The sequence below is a fragment of the Orbicella franksi genome, chromosome 6, assembly GCF_964199315.1.
Source record: "Orbicella franksi chromosome 6, jaOrbFran1.1, whole genome shotgun sequence".
In the NCBI taxonomy this organism is placed as follows: domain Eukaryota; kingdom Metazoa; phylum Cnidaria; class Anthozoa; order Scleractinia; family Merulinidae; genus Orbicella; species Orbicella franksi.
Genome location: NC_138150.1, coordinates 7079556 through 7096946, shown reverse-complemented (window position 1 = coordinate 7096946; position 17391 = coordinate 7079556). Strand labels below are relative to the sequence as shown.

Genomic DNA, 17391 nt, shown 5'->3' with positions numbered 1-17391 from the left:
CAATGACAGAATTTGCATAAATTTGCGGTCAAAGTGAAACGTTATTCTGCTCTGTTCTCGTTTTTCATGTAAGTCAAACACCTGTTAAATAAAGCTTCTTTATAAATAACACCACAAGTATAAATTACCGTGGCATGAGAAGCCATTTATCGCGTTAGCGGGTGACAAGTTTTATTCGCATCGTATCTCAGGATGACGCTGTGCGCTGCATCTAAGATTTCTTTTCACAGATTGCTGCCTTTAGTCTCGTAAAGACCATTAAAACGGCTTTCCTCTTTCTTCTACGGTTCTCAACCTGTGGGTTTATGTAATTTTATTTGCAGCTAAGCAGGTGTAGGCTGAATGCGCCCTCCGGGCAGCATATTAATTATCGTGTAGATTTGAATTTCCGAAACGTGTTTGGTCGTGTTTTACCGCTGTGCGTAATATATGTTATCTAGTAACGTTTTGTTCTAAGATGTATTGTATTCAACCAATGAAGTTTTGACGCAGTTTCTAAGTAGCTATAATAACGAATCGAAGCCTCTCTCGGTATCTATGGCACTAAGCGACATTTCGCAGTGTCAACTGTCAGATATCGTACAATATAGCACGAGGCTTCATTTTCGCTTGTTAACGCCACATTCCTGCCCGTCCTTTCCTATTTTCGATATACAGTACCCACTATCCGAAAATATAATGATGTTTATCTTAAACACACTGGTAGATGGTACCACATAATAACTCACACCCTTAATTGGATAACTAAAGCTCAAACATTAACTGACATGTCATTCTTAAAGGAGTTCTCTAGGGTGTTTTATTGGCAGTGATGTTGACTGAACACCTTTATTTAGTCACCAGTGTTGTTTCTTCAAGTCTGTGACTCGTCTGATTGCCACGAGTCACACAATCCGCGTATCAACAGCAACATTTCCGTGGTGTTCTCAAAGGCGGATGCGTTTTACTTCCGATGCTTTCGACACCGAACTTCTGTGACACGGCCTGAATTAGAAAGTAGAACAAACTTGGTAATTCAAAGGTGTTCGAAACATCTTCTTCCGCTGTTGGTTCACTGACCAAGTAAAAAGAACCGGATCCGCCATTGACGTCACATCCGGACTGTAACGATATACAGGAAATACGAAATGGTCTTTATCGTTGCAATATTATTGAAAGTGCTTTAATACAACAAGTTCAGAATAGGTTCTTTTGTTTTTACAGCAACGGTAAATTAAAAACAGTGGGCGTTGGCATTGAGCTTAAGTCTTCCGGTGTTTTGCGAGGAGTCACGCGCGAACTGAACACGCTTTTTCCCCGCGTGTGACACATGCGAGGCGGCTTGTGGTATCGTGGATTCGACTTGAGCTACGTGTAGTGTAGTTTAAATTTCAAACATTGCACCTACAATAGATGATTTTGGTAGCGGACAATAATAATCATTATGTCTTGTTGATGTTTTACAGTTGGATCAAGTTAGTTCTAGAGACCACGCATTTTAATTATGTTATCTTGAAAACTATTAACAAGTTGTCAGTGGCTCCCACGCATTTGCAAGCAGCCACGCGACGCTCTTCGTTCCTAGCTATTCATTTACAAATCTTTTGCAATAAAGCGGAGTTTGGCTGCCTTTAAAGATTTTTCTGACTTGAAATGATAGTAACATAAACTCGTATAACCTTGCCAATATTTCCATGATATGGCGTGATTGACTTACAAGGCCAAACTTGATTGCATCGATTAACGACTTGGTTTTGCCAAGTCAGTCATTTTCCTTTACGCGAAAATTTTCCGGGAGGAAGAAACTTCCATTTATGTGGGTGATGTCTTACAGAAACTGAAAGTTGCCAGTGTTTCTTGGAAATCTCCAACAGGTCCTTGCCTTTTTTGGGATTCATATCTACTAAATTGTGACAAAATTAAAGCGAATTTGCGTTTCCTTACCCTACGATTCTGCCCTAGGTTTCATTGCCGAGGAATCGTGCATTCAAGCTTCACGTTTCTTGGTCAGTCAAGTAATCTAGTTTCTATTTTCAGGGACTATAACGATATAACTAACCGTACCACTTTGGCTGACACGAATTCTGGCCCTGTGCTATTTTGCACTGAAGCGAATGAGCACTTGGACATCAGTTCAGATGAGCTCTGGCAAAGTTTCTATATATGTTTGAGGCAATTAGTAGCCTATAATCATATCATGAACTGCGTGATAATTTTGTGCTTTATTTGTGATTAATCTTAAGAATCCGACCAAGACTTTGTAGCAAACTGCTATTTCTGATGGTCTTGCCTGTTGCTCCTGAAATCGTGAGGTATCTATTGAGCACATACATAATCAGGTTTTCAATTGCTGAGTTAGCGTATACAGGCGCGAAATTTGTCAGAGGACTGAAAGCCGACTGAAACTGGCGGCCATTTGTGTAAACCTCATTCGTCATTCGAGGCGGAGCCGATGAACAGTACACACACTGTTTTTAACACACTTTTTTATTGGATTTTATTTCTTAGTTTTCTACAATATATTTTACGCTAATTTCATAAAATCTGAATATTACTTTATAAGACCTTATATAAAATTTTTAGATAAATTTTCCTTAAAATATTGGCACAATTGAATTACTTAGACGATAAGAACATTTATTCCATTTCAAAATCACTTGTCCTTTTGGAAACTAACTACTTCGAAACCTGTTCCATCTAACACACACATGAACGAGATAGGTAACGAACGAATGAGTAACTTTTGTGAGAAACGGGCTTTGTAATGGGTTAAAATTCGAACACAACACGCTAACTAACACCACCCAATGTCTGACATGGTCAGAATCACTAAATTGTAACTTGGTCCTTTTCGTATTTTACATAGTAAATACTGTTCGCTTGACTGTCATTAGGCAAGCACTGTATCGATGTGATATGCTTTCTGGCACACACGTTTATGGCATTTTGCAGACTTGGTGGGGTGAATAAACTATCAACAAGTACTATTATTAACCGGGTAATGAGCTTGAACAGGGAAATAACATTGGTATGTTTTGTTTTCGAGCAGATACAACGGTTGTAAGTTGCTAATGTTTTTTTGTTCTATGATTGGGACGCCTAAATGTCCTATAAGATATTTTTCGTTGCCTATTATTCGATGAAATGTGAGAAAGCTTCTCTAACAGACTCGATGTAAAAGGAAAGCATGGAAATTGACTCGGATTGGAGTAAGCAGAAGCCTCGAGATTTACCTCCACGCGCGCACAGAATCAACTGTCGCACTGTTATCTCTTCTAATTATCTACCAGGAAATTTAAAATTAAATTTTGTCTTTTGTTTTTTTTTTTCTGAAATTCAAATAACTTTATGTTTTTCTGATCGTTCTGCTGAATGTTTCGCGCATGAATTTCGCATGTCGGTACTAACTACTTAAATAGATATTAGTACTTCTTTCCTCTCTGATACACTCAGTCCTTCACGACCTACTGGTCCTTTCTCGTCGATTTGAAATCATGATTGTCACGTTATTTTTTAGTTCAATATCTTGTGGTGATTGCACTCTGAACAATACAGCGCTTTGCCGAGAAACAGTTAGACTACTACTGGGGTTTACTCGCAAATGTTCGTGGGAATCTGAGTGGCTTTTCTGTTGGTGTCGTTTTCGCGGCGTATGGTCCTTGCTAGAATCTCTCAGCTCTTTACCTTGGCGAACTGATAGACCAGTTTGCTACGTGGCTTTAAGAGGATTCCCTTGGCGATGTAGGTTCTCAAAGAGCGAGCAAAGTTCTCATACTTCATGGAAGGCTTGTTTCGTCGACGCCCCCATAGTCGCGCCACTTCGCCCGAGTTGATGAACTTGAAGATGCCTTTCTCTTTATCCAACCAGTCGATCATGTAGGCGTATTTGTCTGGGTTGTCGAGAAGTTCCAGCAGGAACTGACAGAGGCGAGGGCGACCCGACTTGAACGTTGTCTTGTGATTCTTGTGCATAACAAATTTCCTCTGTTCTGTTGTTTTGAATGTGTTCATGCCATCAGCCCTAGAAGCCGGGACGCCTCGTGTCATCCACGCGTGGTCCGGTGGACTGTCCACACTCGAGAAACTCGCGGGGCTGTCAGAGTCTCGCTCTAGCATTTGGGCCATGTCAGGTTCTTCCTTCTTTGGGTCGACGTCCCTAAAAAAACTGCCTGCGTTTTCGTTTTTAAACAGGCCGTTTCTTGGTCCGTTCACGAACGTTTTCTCGCGAGGGTTGTCGAGATGGTCGTACCATGGCTCGCACTCGTTCACGAGCTGTGCATCCCAGAAAGAAGGCATGAACACCTTGCATTGGCTGACGCTTTCAGCCATCTCTCTTCTGGTTCCTAGCTGGCAAACATTCTGCGCCTGGCTTATCAACATCTCGTCTAACTCGAAGGGTGTTTCTGGTTTGATGAGAGCCATTGCTTGTAGCACCGGAGGCCTCCACTCTAGGTTGTCCATCTGTTCTGGGAAGGAGAACGAATCGCGCGCGCAAAGGAAAGGATCTCGCGCGTGCGTCTGATGCCTCGTGTCACCCAGCTGCATACTGCACTGGAGCCAGTTTGAAACTTCACTGAAAGAGGTGTGACTTGATGGCTCTGATTGCTCGCTCTTGATCCGCAGATCTGGCTCGCTTTTGTACATTCGAGCTGCAAATAATAATAAAAAAATATGAACTGTTAAATTCTTCGGGTTTTTTTTTTATCTCGTGAAGGTAATTACACCCCCATTTTGTGTCTCATTGGAAACAAGATATTGGCAAGTTGCCTAAAGATTTTTTGTTGCCTGGTTTCGTAGACGCGCCTTCATTTGGCGGGATAATTAACAGTGGCAGTATATTTTCTGAATTGTGTACATTTTGGTCGCTCTACTTTTTTACGCCAGCTGGTTTAACCTCTCAGTCAATATGTAAATTATCACCTTCTTCGAGGCTCGGAGACCCAGCCATTAGCCTATCTTGGTCCGCGTGGTCGGCGCCTGAAAATTTAAAACACAAGTCCACTTAAAGGTGATGTTCACTAGAAAGTGAAACTAAATCCACCATGTGCATGCAGTGATAGCAATATTGTTATCAACTCGATTGTGCTATTATAACACCACATTCACTTTCATAAAAATACTGAGCAGAAAAAAATAACATTCAAATTTATAGACCACGCTTCTCCAACAATATGCTAACGTTGCTATTTTTACTTAACCTTGCAGCGCCACCAAGTTTCTCGCATGGAAACACGTTTAATTTCTGTCCTTGTTTGTTATCTTTTTTTTCAATAACTGGAAAAATGGTGTAATTAACAGTTTACGATTGAAGCATTTTCTTGGTTAAATTTCTTGTTTAGTTTGTGCGTGGATCACGAATTGACATCGACAGTTGCGTGTATTTATTCGCCCGGCTTCAATCCTAACTGCTTTCAACTTCCGCTGTTTGGCAAGCGGTTCGATATTCAAATCATGCGGTGTCTGTGTTTCAGATATTATTCTTTTCAAGCGAAGGTTGCTGTCTGAATTTTTATCTTCCCACAGTAGAGAATGCGAGGAAAAACAAAACAACTAAAATAAAATGGGGACTTGTTAAAATTTCGCGCGCAATTACTCAACCCACGAGTTATCCTCCCCCACGCGTGTAGAAAGTCTTTCCGCGTTTACAAGATAATTACAACTTACAAGACAAAACTGAGCTCTTTTAAAATCGTTATCAAATAGCTTCGAAGAAAATTAAATACCTGGTACAACTTGAGCCGGGGTGAACATCTTTAACTCAGGGATAACTGTGGAGCGAATGAGACACAGGGTTATTAGAATCTTACTTGTACCTATTCAACTGTCAATCTCTAATATTAGACAAGACTTCTGAGTGGCTGGTGGTTGTGTAGGCGGGGAAGTCTAATAAGGCTGACGTATTAGTTACAACCACGAGGATCGGGCTGCGATGTCTGTTGGTCACTCTTCAATAACAATGTCCCAAAAATTACATCTTCCTAACTTAAAAGCGCTCTAAAAATGGCGGGGGCATCTTGAATCATTCGCAAAAGGCGCTATATGTTTCTAACCTACCCGTGACGGTGATCCTGCTTTCCTGTTGCGTGAGTCGACGATTCTCACTGGTTGCTCGATGCGTTGAGAATGAACGAACGAATAACATAACGAGCGGTTTTCAACATCCTCTTGGATATTCTAAGTACTACAAATTACGCCATTCAGCGTATTTATGACGCACTGTTTTCTCACGTGCGAGTTGCGTTAGCCAATCGCACGGCGAGGAGTGTGACCATTGACGTCAGTAGGATGACTCGGTTCTATTTATACATTTACTCAAGCCAATATGTACGTCCTAGTCGTGTTTCAGCACATTTTGCGACCAGACACTTACCTTGTCCATTACTTGTCAAAGACAGTAAAATTGTCATGGAGTAAATTTACTTTTTGTGTTTCTCAACCCTCAAAATAATCTCAACTTTGTTGACTAATGCTGGCCCTGGTCGCGTGACTATTTTTTAATGAATTCAATAGCCGCTTATGGTAATTTATTCAGCTAATTTATGCTCGCAAGCTCGCATAATTTTCTAGTTCGCCGGACAGCTGTTCAAGTCACTTACCTTCAAAGAGCTCCTCAAAAGCGACATCGACTGGACTGGAAGGGCTGCTGTCTTGAACCATTTTCGTCAAACAGACTCACTGAAAGCAGAACCGAGTTAAGCGTCATTAAACTGCTAAGAGAAACCTCGGGGATCGGAAGACGAATTAATTGCGTTACTTAAGTAATTAATTACCACACGAAATTTGTGTGACGTTTGTTAGCCTGAATTTAGATTTATTTATCGACAAAAATAGGTAGTTTGCTTTTGAAAATTTAATGTCGACATCTGTGCCAGCATTTTTGATAAGTTCATTTTTTGTCAACTTTTATAAACGTCAGTGACCGGGAAAAAAAAAAAAATAACATTTCAGGTTTAACCAGACGTGACTCGATCCCGGATGCCTTTCCGGTGAAGCTCTTTTCTGAGAAAAGTGGGAACGGTTTCGAGGCAATCCCATTTTGGATCTGCAATACTACATGTGCCAAAAATACATTACAGTTGAGTAACGCTGTATGCAAAGTTTTCTATCTGTAGCTTGAGGTAGTATATTACTCAGAGCGCTGTATCCGGACGCTATCTTAGATTTTTAATAAAAGTACTTCCTGCGATGTTCAGAACGCGTCCGGGCTTTAAGATAATTCCACTATACACTGTTAACGAGACTGTACCGTTAACAATTTCTCTACAGAATAGTGCTGGCCGAGTGGTAACTCATAGCAATTATGATCACAAACCGATACCTTCCTTAATTTTGTTCATAGATTGAATTAATGCTAATTGTTGCGCTACGCGGAAGTCGCGCGAGGAGATTCACGCAACGCGCGATGAGCATTGTTTAAAAAAAAAAAAAACAATAAGCGGCTCCCTCGAGGGTTCCTAATCATACTGTATAAAACTAGCCGCCCGGAGGCCCACACGAAAAAAAAAAGTTCTGCCTCCGCATATTAAATATTCAACACAAAGTTTAGTTTTACATAGCTCAGCTGTAGCTGCGACGCTTACTTAAAAATCCCCCACTTGTCTCGACTTACGCTATACACAACCACACATGTTTTATTAACGTCAGCCCCGGCCCACTCATTCCCGCGATTGAAGTACCAGCTGAAGTTTTTGTTTTGTTCCTAAGGACTTGAAAACAGCACAGCAATGGAATAAAAGCACGTTTCTTTCTCTAAGTCGTATTTTATCGATAGTAGGAAACAGTTTTTTGCCTTTGTAAGAAAAATAAAATTCTTTGGTTTACCAGCCTTAGTGCGCATGGCACTTACCTGGCGGAGGAAGTGTGAGTCGATTGCTAAAGTTCTTCTTAAGTGATGGAACTGGAAAAATGTCCTTCGTGAAAATGCCGAGGTCAGGATTCGGCAGCAGTTGTGTTTCGGAGCTTTCTTCCTTTCTGAATTCCTGGACTTAAATTTGTCTTAAAAAGGTCTTCGTTGACTGCAAGCGCCGAGCGCCGTTGATAGTAATCTCGTTGACTTTGCTGTGATGTTGCCCCAGTGCAGGCACGTTGTAATTAAGCTCATTTGATATCCTCTTTTAAAAACATTTCATTCATTTGTGATTATAATATGATGCAAAGCGCAACCACCAATGGTTGTTATGACATCCGGCAATCCAACTTGTCAATGGATTATGACGTCAAACGGACGAGGGCAAGTCTTTCATTCAGAACCTCACTGTATATGTAAAGTCCGCTCGATGGCTCTTCAGCACTCGTAAAATCATGTGTCGAATCTTCCCCACAGTGATGGCACACGTTCAGTTAAATCGCACTCAATATTTAATGCTTTTTTGTCCCGAGATCTACAAAATAATTACAAGAATTGCCGGGTTTAGCGGTGTACGTGAGGGGCCCTTTATGCAAATTGGCTAGCTGTCACGCCAAATGTACGGTGTTATCGTGTTCTGAAGAAGATTGTGTTGTTAAGCCAGTCGATGGCAATCAAACCGGTCGGTCGCTGCTCCTTGATGTAATATGCACTCTGTTCGACCACGTGCGTTCGTGCAAAATCGCAGGGCCCAGGCTGAAGTAAAATAGCTCTTTGAAGATACATAGCTTGACAAGAATTTAAATCCCCTGAAATGAAATTTAAACAATGGAATTTGCACGCTTAGTTGCATCTAAAGTATGTGAGCGAAAACGCTTACGAGAAATCGACTAAATCGACGATGTTTAGAGTTTATTTTTATAATTTTTTCCTCTGAAGTCTGTAAAAGGTCTTATCTCGGCTTTTGACTGATTCCAATCAAGTGCTCGAAGATCTGTGTAAATTGTTCTTCCTTAATGTTGGATTCCACTGGCCCGAAAAAATCAGTAAAGAGATAAGATAGCTCGAACCTCATTTTAAACAGAAAATCTGAAAAATTGCGTTGCAAGTCGTTTCTAAACTCCCTGAGTTGCCCGTGATTTGATTAGCAGACGATGTGGTATCTTGCTTGTTAATTGTGCCTGTCGTCACGGATGACGTTAATATGCCATCTGAGTGGGCGGCTGCGAAATTCCCGCCAAAATGAAGCCTGTTATTGATGAAGTTAAGACTTCAAATTGAGAAATGCAGGGAAATGGGTCTGTTTTATTGGAACAGTTCTTGCGCTGTACAAAATAGCACGAATTAAAGAGAGCCAACCCGTTTTGATTGACATTACAAAATAAGATTGCAGTCGAGTGATTTTCCTTCCCATCCCATTTCCTTTGCATTGTACTCTCTGTGTTCATCAGGTTCCCTAAAAGGAAGCCGTCTAAACGTCAGTACCGTCTGTCTAGTGTAATGTCGTATGTCAATGATTACGTATGTTGAATCGAACTTTGGCCCAGTACGTGAAACCAAAACTTGTCGCATTCCCAGAAATACCTTTATTACAAACAGCTTCAAAAATATACCCCATTGCGGAAGAAGTATGAAAGAGACAGCCAATTCAGTGATTCATTTGACCTTGTAGTACATGCACGGGGCACCAAGGAGCTATTTTAGCTAACAATATAGTCTAGCCTATTGATGCTGTCGTATGTCTAATGAAGACGACACTCTTAACTAAGAATGTATTCTAGCCTATTGATACCTTTACTACAAACGTAAACAGCTTCAAAAATATCTCTCGTTGCGGAAAAAGTACAAAAGTGGCAGCTAATTCAGTGATTTATTTGAACTAGTGGTACTTGCATGGGGCACCAAAGAGCTATTTTAGCTAAGAATGTATTCTAGCCTATTGATGCTGTCGTATTTTTATGTACACCCTGTGAATCTTAAAAAAAGGAGCCTTAGGATATTCTTAACTTGGATCAAGACATGAATTCTCTCTTCTTTTCTTTAATTAAAATCACAGATTCTCTGTCTAATTAGCATTGCACTGTTACTAGTGATATCGAGCACTGTTTTTGTTAACACGTCTGCCGTTATGTGATCACTGAAATTGGTGGTCACTGAAATAATGTGATTTACAAAAGCAGTACCCCTCACCTATTTCATATGAGAATTGAGGTTTTGTCGCTAGACTTCAAAAATGATAAACGGTGATGTTTCTTAACAACCAGAATAATAGCTGAAGGGCATTTAAAAAGTTCCTGTTATAAACAGCAGAATTTCCCACGGTCAGTAAATTCTTGCAGAATCGCAATTTTCACTTTTGAACACGTCGTATAATTTTCAAGAGTTGTTCTTCTGCTTCCTTTGGTTTTCAGATATTAGAGAATACGGACTTTCGCTCACGTAACTGCAAATTGCAAAAATTCCTCGAGCTACCTCAAGTATATCTAAGTAAAACTACTTTTTCGAAATTCCGTGTAACAATGCAGTCAAAAATAACAATTTAGGACGTTGAAATGTTTTCTTACCTCTAGCTTCTGTGCGGTTAACTCGGCTTTTTTTTTATTTGTTCAAGTAAACCGGCTCTTGTAACTCAAGAGCTAGTTATTGCAGTAGTTTAAAAGCAATATCATCGGGTTTTTGGCAAAACGTGAGCGTTGAAAACGAACATGAGCGATTCAATACAACTGGTGTAGTCTTCAGTATGTCAGGTTATCGTTTTCGTTTTGAATTCTCAGCTTTTCTGAACTAATGTAATAGCTGCAGTGGTAGTCGCGAGAAATCACTGTTTTTGCAGTCTTTCGTGATGTTGGTTATTTTGATATTTAATAGTCCTGTAACTGACTCCTGCGTAGGAGTATTATGTTGTTGACAGCGCGCGGCAACAGTCGGCAACCGAGAACCGAAATCAATAGTACCATCATAACGGGCCACGCTTAACTGCCTCAAAACAATCAAACTTGACTGTTGACCTTCAAAGTTCTCAGCTTACAGAATATTCAACGGCCCACTCAACTGCGTCAAGACTTACGTACTTCATTTGCTTGAATTTTTGCTCTAAGCAAAATAGCCTTCATTTTAACTGATAGCGTTTCTCGCATGGTAGAGTGTGGGTGGAACAAAAGACTTGTTCGTGATTTCCCTCTATGTTAATCTTTAAACTGAACCAAATGGCCGCAGAGCTCTTCATAGGAGCGGACAGTATGGTACCGGAGAGCTATTTGCATAAATTAATTCATGACACATATTCTGAAATTTTAATTTTTTTCTTATAATACCAAGTAAGACCTCGGGAAAACATGCAGATTTTCGTGAATAAAGGCCTTACAAGTCATCTGACTGTTATGAACCTAAAAGAAATAATTTCTCTAGAAGAGTCTGACTTGAAGCAGTTTTCTGCTCGGTATACATGACTGATTTCAAGATGGAGTCCAACAATTCTCTCATCTTGCTTACAAAAATAGAAAATAAATTCTTCATCCAGAAGTTATCGTGATAATCACAGTTCAGTAGAGTTTGACTGCTCTTAAATATATAAAACGTTTAGTAAATTGCCTTAATGGGAAGGTTTTCTTGTGTCCAAGAAAGTAACACCGATGTCACACATGCACTTTTATACGCATCTCAATGCGGTCTTGTTTGTAAAGCTGGACAGCCCCAAGAGAATCAATACATTAAATACAATTAAATTGACTGCTCAGGAACAGCAAAAAGAGGCTAGGCACTTTAGCCGTTGTGAAAAGCCCACTTCTCGGTCAAACTGTCTGCGGAAACGTTTGTTTGATCTTCGTTAAGACTGAATTAATCAACAGTTCAACACCAATGTTGACTAATTTTTCCCGGCGAACATCTAATAGCAGTCAGCTAACAGTCACTGGATTTGTACTCTTGTGTCGATCTTTATTGCATGCTGGAGTATAGTCTTAAAATGAGAATGATTTCCCATTTCCCGAAAAGGTACCGGACGAGACTGGTCTGTATTCCGAACCTTATCATAGCTATCAGTCGGTAGCTGAGGAATTTATTTAGAGGCCAATTTTCTGTTGTTTGTGCGCATTTAACTGCTTCACTGTTATAGAAAGGAAGGAACTAGAGGATCAATTCAGATCGATTTTTAACCGGAATGGTCAAAGCAAGATTAGAGGAGTGTCCAACTCTCGACAACATTTAGCTTTCGACGGTTGAAATCTAGCCCCAACATAGCACGTAATTATAAGTTTTCGTGAATATCGAAACTTTATGCCAGTTTAAAGCAATTGCAGCGTCCTTTAGCTTTTGATGTCTTGGGAAATACAAAATTCCGTGCCCCAACCCCACGTGGGGACAAAACGTACACCAGACGAGGCCACGTGACATTTAAATTATTCCCGCCTCCGGATATCCTATATACTGTAAATGTACACAGTTAAAGAGCAGTTGTTTGCCTTGCTCGTAGAAATATTATATAATTATATTATATTAAAGATATTTTGATATTTGAAGACTGATTGGATGTTGACGACCTTCAATGAACTTGGCTTTGTCTTAAGTGTTTCCATTACAACGCTGCTGCAGAACTGAGAAATTAGTGATAAAGTTGTCACTCGTCGTTCTCGCAGACCAGGTCGAAACAGTTAGTAGCAATGCAGTGCAATTTTAGTTTATCCTTCGCTAAGAGTCTCTATCACGCGTGTAAACCGATGCAGTCACCGGATAGTGAATGCTCGCGCACATCCGTCTCAGCCCGTTGTCTTTGATTAATCCTTGCCGTTTTTGAACCTGGTGCAGAGACTGTCACGTTTGTTGTATTCGACATTTTAACGAGATTGGTAGTCCGAATCTTGTTAGTATACTGTTTCCTTCAGCAGACACAGTACCTCCCGCATCATCAACACAAACAGTCGCTGTTGCGCACAGGCTTATTTATTTGCACAGGTTTAAATCAGAGACTTGTGGAAATGTCAATTGAGCTCTGCTCCCACATCTTTACGCACCTTGTTCGCATTATTATACAGAATTTCTCTAATTTCGATGGAGTGAGAGTGGTATTTCCTCTTTGTGTCTTGTAGAGATACCATTTCAAGCAAGGTCTTCGGGCCTTTCAGCTTTACCCTTACGTCTTGCAAAAGGAAAAGGCTATTTCCTCGGTTCGCAGACGCAGCAATAACTTACCGCTTCCCCTGGTATAATAAGCTGATCTCGTGGGAAATGCAGACCTCTATGAGTGCTTGGTCTCCGCTAACTCATGGCGCTCCTAACTATGGTAAAGGCTTGCACGATCCAATACTTGCCTGCACAGCTTTCAACCCCGTGTGATTGACCCGGAATTCTTACCACTTTTCAATAACGAGCATGACTGACAGCTGTGGTTACCATGACGATAAAATAGAGTCGTTTTTTCCGTGTTTGCGGTAGCACGCGCCTTTAAATGATTCGAACATTTGCTCTTTTCCATTTTTTCAGAGAATCTTTTAAAAGTTCTCCTGTTTTACCTGGTCCACAGGAGGCCTGTTGTCTGGGAGTGGCGCGGAAAAGTTTTTTTCTGAAGTAGTCTACAATAAGAAAGAAGTATGGACTTTTATTCACCTTTATTTCCATGTTTTTTAAATCAAAGTCCGTTCAGTGACTGTATGTAAATACACCAAATGAATATTCATTAAGTCACTTTGAATTGTTCACTAGCAGAGATGTAAAGTTAATTGTAGTAAGTCTTGTGTCTGGCATTTGCATGACTGAGTTCTGCCGGTTTAGTGTGCGTAAATCTCTTTTTGTTGAAGATATCATTTGGAAACAGCAAAAGGACTGGTCTTTGTCAATATTCATAAATAACCCTTTCGAAGCAGGTGATAATGAAACCATGGTCAGATACCTGACGGATTAATGGTGTATTAGTTGAAATTAAGTGTAGTACTCCTCTAGATTTGACGTCAAACATTTTTGGAATTTAACCTCATCTGACCGAAATGGCACTGGAAGTGGCTGATCAATGGTCTAACGAGGCTGGTGTACGTATCTCAATCGCTGAAAAGTCACGTTTTGTACGGTGGTGATTGAATATTAATATGCAAATCATGTTGCTAAAATCGTCAAATTCGGCAAGGGGTGAATACGCCTGGTCGTGTGGATTTGCGTGAAAGAGCTGCTTTCGGGAAACATACTTTAATTCTGTTGTACTCAAAATGCACGATAGTTGTGTGATTTCGACCGTTTGGACGCGTGCAGTTGTGAGGAACAGCTCGGTACACCTCGATTTATGGTTTGATTCATCTCTGGTTTTGGTTGGAGGTTAAGTTTTTGCCTCCAGCGACGTGACTCCACGAATAACGTCGACACAAAATATTTGCCAAAAATTCAACTTGCTTGTTTTACGAGATTGAATGAAAAACAAAAAGATAACTAAAAGATAAAACATAGTATTTGCAAATCTGCAGTATTATATGGTCGTTAGACTGATGCTTAAGTAAATAACGCCCGATATCGAAAATTGTCATAAGAATATTAAGTATTCAGTGGTATCGGCTGCAGGGATCAGTGACAAGTAGTGTATTCCGCGGCATGGTGTTTTTGTATTGCCTCTATGTTTTAAGTGCTCATATCTGCACGTATCAAAGCAGTCGAAAGAATTAAGCACGTTATTTGCTGTTATTCGACAGGGCAAGAGATGCATTACGTAATGAAAGGGACATTTTCCTGTGCAAGCACGTCATTTGAATTATGCAATTACTCCAAAGCCTTTGATATCGAGCATGAAAACAGATCGTGTTGGAGTGAACAGGTTCAGTTGTGGTTATAAGTGCTTTTGCAATTCAAAACGTTATACCTGAATGGCCATTAAAAAGTGCTTTGCATATCAATAACTTTAAAGGGCTCTTAATGCCCCTCTTTAAAATCACCGTTCATATGCAAATGCATTTGATTTGGTACGCGAAGTAAACTCACGAAAAGAAGTACAATTTCTTTTATATAAACTGAGCCGTTCTCTGATGTTCAAGTGTTGAAGTTCTTTTATTTGTAAATGGCTATTTTTTTCTGTGTCCTCTTCGACGTCAAATATGCGTCACTACCACGTCAATATAACCTTGTTGACGTGGATTATACTCACTGCTAACATGGGCTTGGACAAAGCATCTACATAAGCTGTATTTTTAGCACCTAGTCTACTGCTTTCCACTGCAGGAATGGCTTGGTTCCTTTAAATATAACAAGCAATACATTGTTTAAAGTACTATGCATTCGTCCTTGAGGTGTATATATGAAGCAGAACGTGAAACAATTCTGTGCATGTTAAATAAATATCCAACGTTGTCAGGTTTTTTAAATCAAGTATCACTTCTCTTGTTTCAATCATATGTTTACTACATGCAGAAGCAGGTTGGGCTAAACAAGACATTGATCAAATACGTGATCAAATACAGAAAAACAACTTCTTAAATTCATTATGGTAGACGAAATTTTCCTGTTTCTGCTCAGACGACTTTGCAGAATTGCAATTAAAATACAATTGTATTAAATTAGTTCAATAAATGACTCATGACAATATTCCTGTGGTGTTAATAGCCAAGGGGCATGAAAAAGTTCCTGTTTCAGGCGATGTTTGTTGATAAGAAATGCGATATACCATTAACATAATAAAGATGTCTCGATGAGAGATGAAGTAGTAATAGCTTTTAAAATTTAAAGTCCATTATGCCATCTAACCTTGTAATGTTGTGCAATTGTGCGTAAGGAAACAACGAACACAGCCTTTTCGAATTGGGCCCTTTTTCGAGTCACTTTGTACTTGAATTTGGACGTTTTTGTAGCCAGAATTTAAGCAAAGTTTAGCAACTCTTGCAGCAGACGTTCCCGGTTTTATTCATGGTTGTGGAATTTGAAAATCTTTTAGAACATAACAACTTAAAAGACATGTCTGACGTTATTGTTCGCCTGGAAATTGACTGCTAGGAGAGAACAAAGGAACAGCAAAATTTTCCGCTTTGTATACAAAAGATGTTTTGAACTCACTTTCCACCACAATTGGCACAATACTTACAGCTTGAGGCAACGAAAAGTTCCGGTTTGCTTCTTTGTTCTTAGTGATGCTCCACCGCACTTGGAAATGTATATTTAAAGGGTCGAAAATGATCACCTGATATCGGCCTTGTCCTTACTCTTTAGACTTGCAACTCAAGCATTTTAATTCTCCTTTTAACTAGTTATTCATCGTCCACCCTTTGCTCCAGCTGTTATATTTTACTATTATTTGACGTAAATTATACAATAAGAATGTGTTTCTAATGTGAGTTCAGCAGGAAAACATATACGTAATGTCTGGTGATTCATAGCAACAGCACGGAAAGATGCGAGGTCAATATCAAATGCATGGCAGAAATGAATGCAATCCCAAACAATGGCTATGATCACTATTTTTCTTGGAATGGTTAGGGATGTAATCTAATTTTCATTATCGTTGAATAATATCATGTGTTTTTATGTTATTTATTTTGTTTCGTTGTACCAAACTGGATGTTCTCCCGAACTACTTTAATTACATTGAGCTGGCTAAATACAAAGTACTCCTGATCGAGGGCAGTTAGAATCATTCGTACCCAGCATTGAATTGCACTCAATTTTGTCTCCCTTATCTTGTTTTCAATTTTGCGAGAAAAATATCAAGGTAACTGCGATGCTTTAAAAGATAAATGAGATACAAACACTTAGCTGCGCAAATTCTGAGTTTGCTTGTGAACTGAAATATCTCGAACGCGTATATCTTTGTATCCCTCAATAACCACTTGTCCCTTGTTTTACATTAGTGACTGTCCTTCTCACTCTTTTGCCCTTTGTAAGATGTTCAAGAAAAAAAGGACAAAAACAAAAGCAACAAATCCATTAGGCAAGTGAAACAGTGCAATCCACCCACTCCTCCCCCAATTGGGTTTTATTTCAATCGTGAGGCTTAGGAAGGAGGGGGTACGTGGTAATGTGACGAAACAAGCCAAAAAATTAAATGCTGCAGTATATGCTGTACTTGTATTTTCTCATTAATTGCGTCGAGAAATAGTTCGAGTGTTTCGTGTAAATTTTACTTACCTTTTCTTCAAGATAGTGGGTGCGTTGCCTGAAGTCTTTCGTCGCAGCTTTATTTAATACAGAGAAATACATTTCTTGGATTCAGGCAAACACTTGTAAAATTCGTGAGTCTGATAGTTGATGTAGATGTCGCATATCTATCATGTGAATGAGAACGTCGTTGCACCTTTTATTAGCATTCCTTTGGCTTCTGTGTGACTTTTCCAGCTTGGTGTCGGAAAAGTCTTTACATTTGTTCGGCAGTGATTCTTACGCGCCATCAAAGGTAAAAAAAGACGTTAAATGAGGATACGGCATCAAAATTCCACCAGTTCCAAAGCAAGATTATAAACTCTGCTTGAAAGAGTAGAATCGACCAGTTGTGATGAGAAAGTACACGTGCACCCTCAGACGAATAGGTCAGAGAGATCCTATTTCCGTTGCCTTGATCATCGTAATAAACTTATCTCCGTACGTTGTCGCTTTTAAGGTGTTCTATT

General features: G+C 39.7%; 1 protein-coding gene across 5 annotated transcripts; it reads right to left on the bottom strand.

Annotated features, from left to right (window-relative positions):
- Window positions 1-1708: 1708 nt before the first annotated feature.
- On the bottom strand, window positions 1709-17358 carry LOC145489248 (uncharacterized). Of its 5 annotated transcripts, none has more exons than XM_081468205.1 (6): window positions 14943-17358; window positions 7826-13392; window positions 6576-6654; window positions 5703-5747; window positions 4900-4956; window positions 1710-4628 (listed from the first exon to the last, which is right to left on the bottom strand). In XM_081468205.1, the coding sequence occupies exons 3-6, from the start codon at window positions 6634-6636 to the stop codon at window positions 3652-3654; spliced, it is 1140 nt and encodes a 379-aa protein (XP_081324331.1). In that variant the 5' UTR covers window positions 6637-6654; window positions 7826-13392; window positions 14943-17358; the 3' UTR covers window positions 1710-3651. The 5 variants fall into 5 exon arrangements, with proteins under 5 accessions (XP_081324329.1, XP_081324331.1, XP_081324330.1 ...); XM_081468204.1 differs by having other exon boundaries at window positions 7826-15030; window positions 16913-17358; XM_081468207.1 differs by having other exon boundaries at window positions 16913-17358.
- Between the last annotated feature and the right edge of the window lie 33 nt (window positions 17359-17391).

What these genes read in the sequence shown, in the direction of transcription:
- LOC145489248 (XM_081468203.1), bottom strand. Translation starts at nt 6,121, where the DNA reads ATGTTATTCGTTCGTTCATTCTCAACGCATCGAGCAACCAGTGAGAAT. An exon ending in AAGCAGGATCACCGTCACGG is followed by an intron (nt 5,748 to 6,033) that starts GTAGGTTAGAAA and finishes TTCGCTCCACAG; the next exon opens with TTATCCCTGAGTTAAAGATG. An exon ending in GTCTCCGAGCCTCGAAGAAG is followed by an intron (nt 4,629 to 4,899) that starts GTGATAATTTAC and finishes TATTATTTGCAG; the next exon opens with CTCGAATGTACAAAAGCGAG.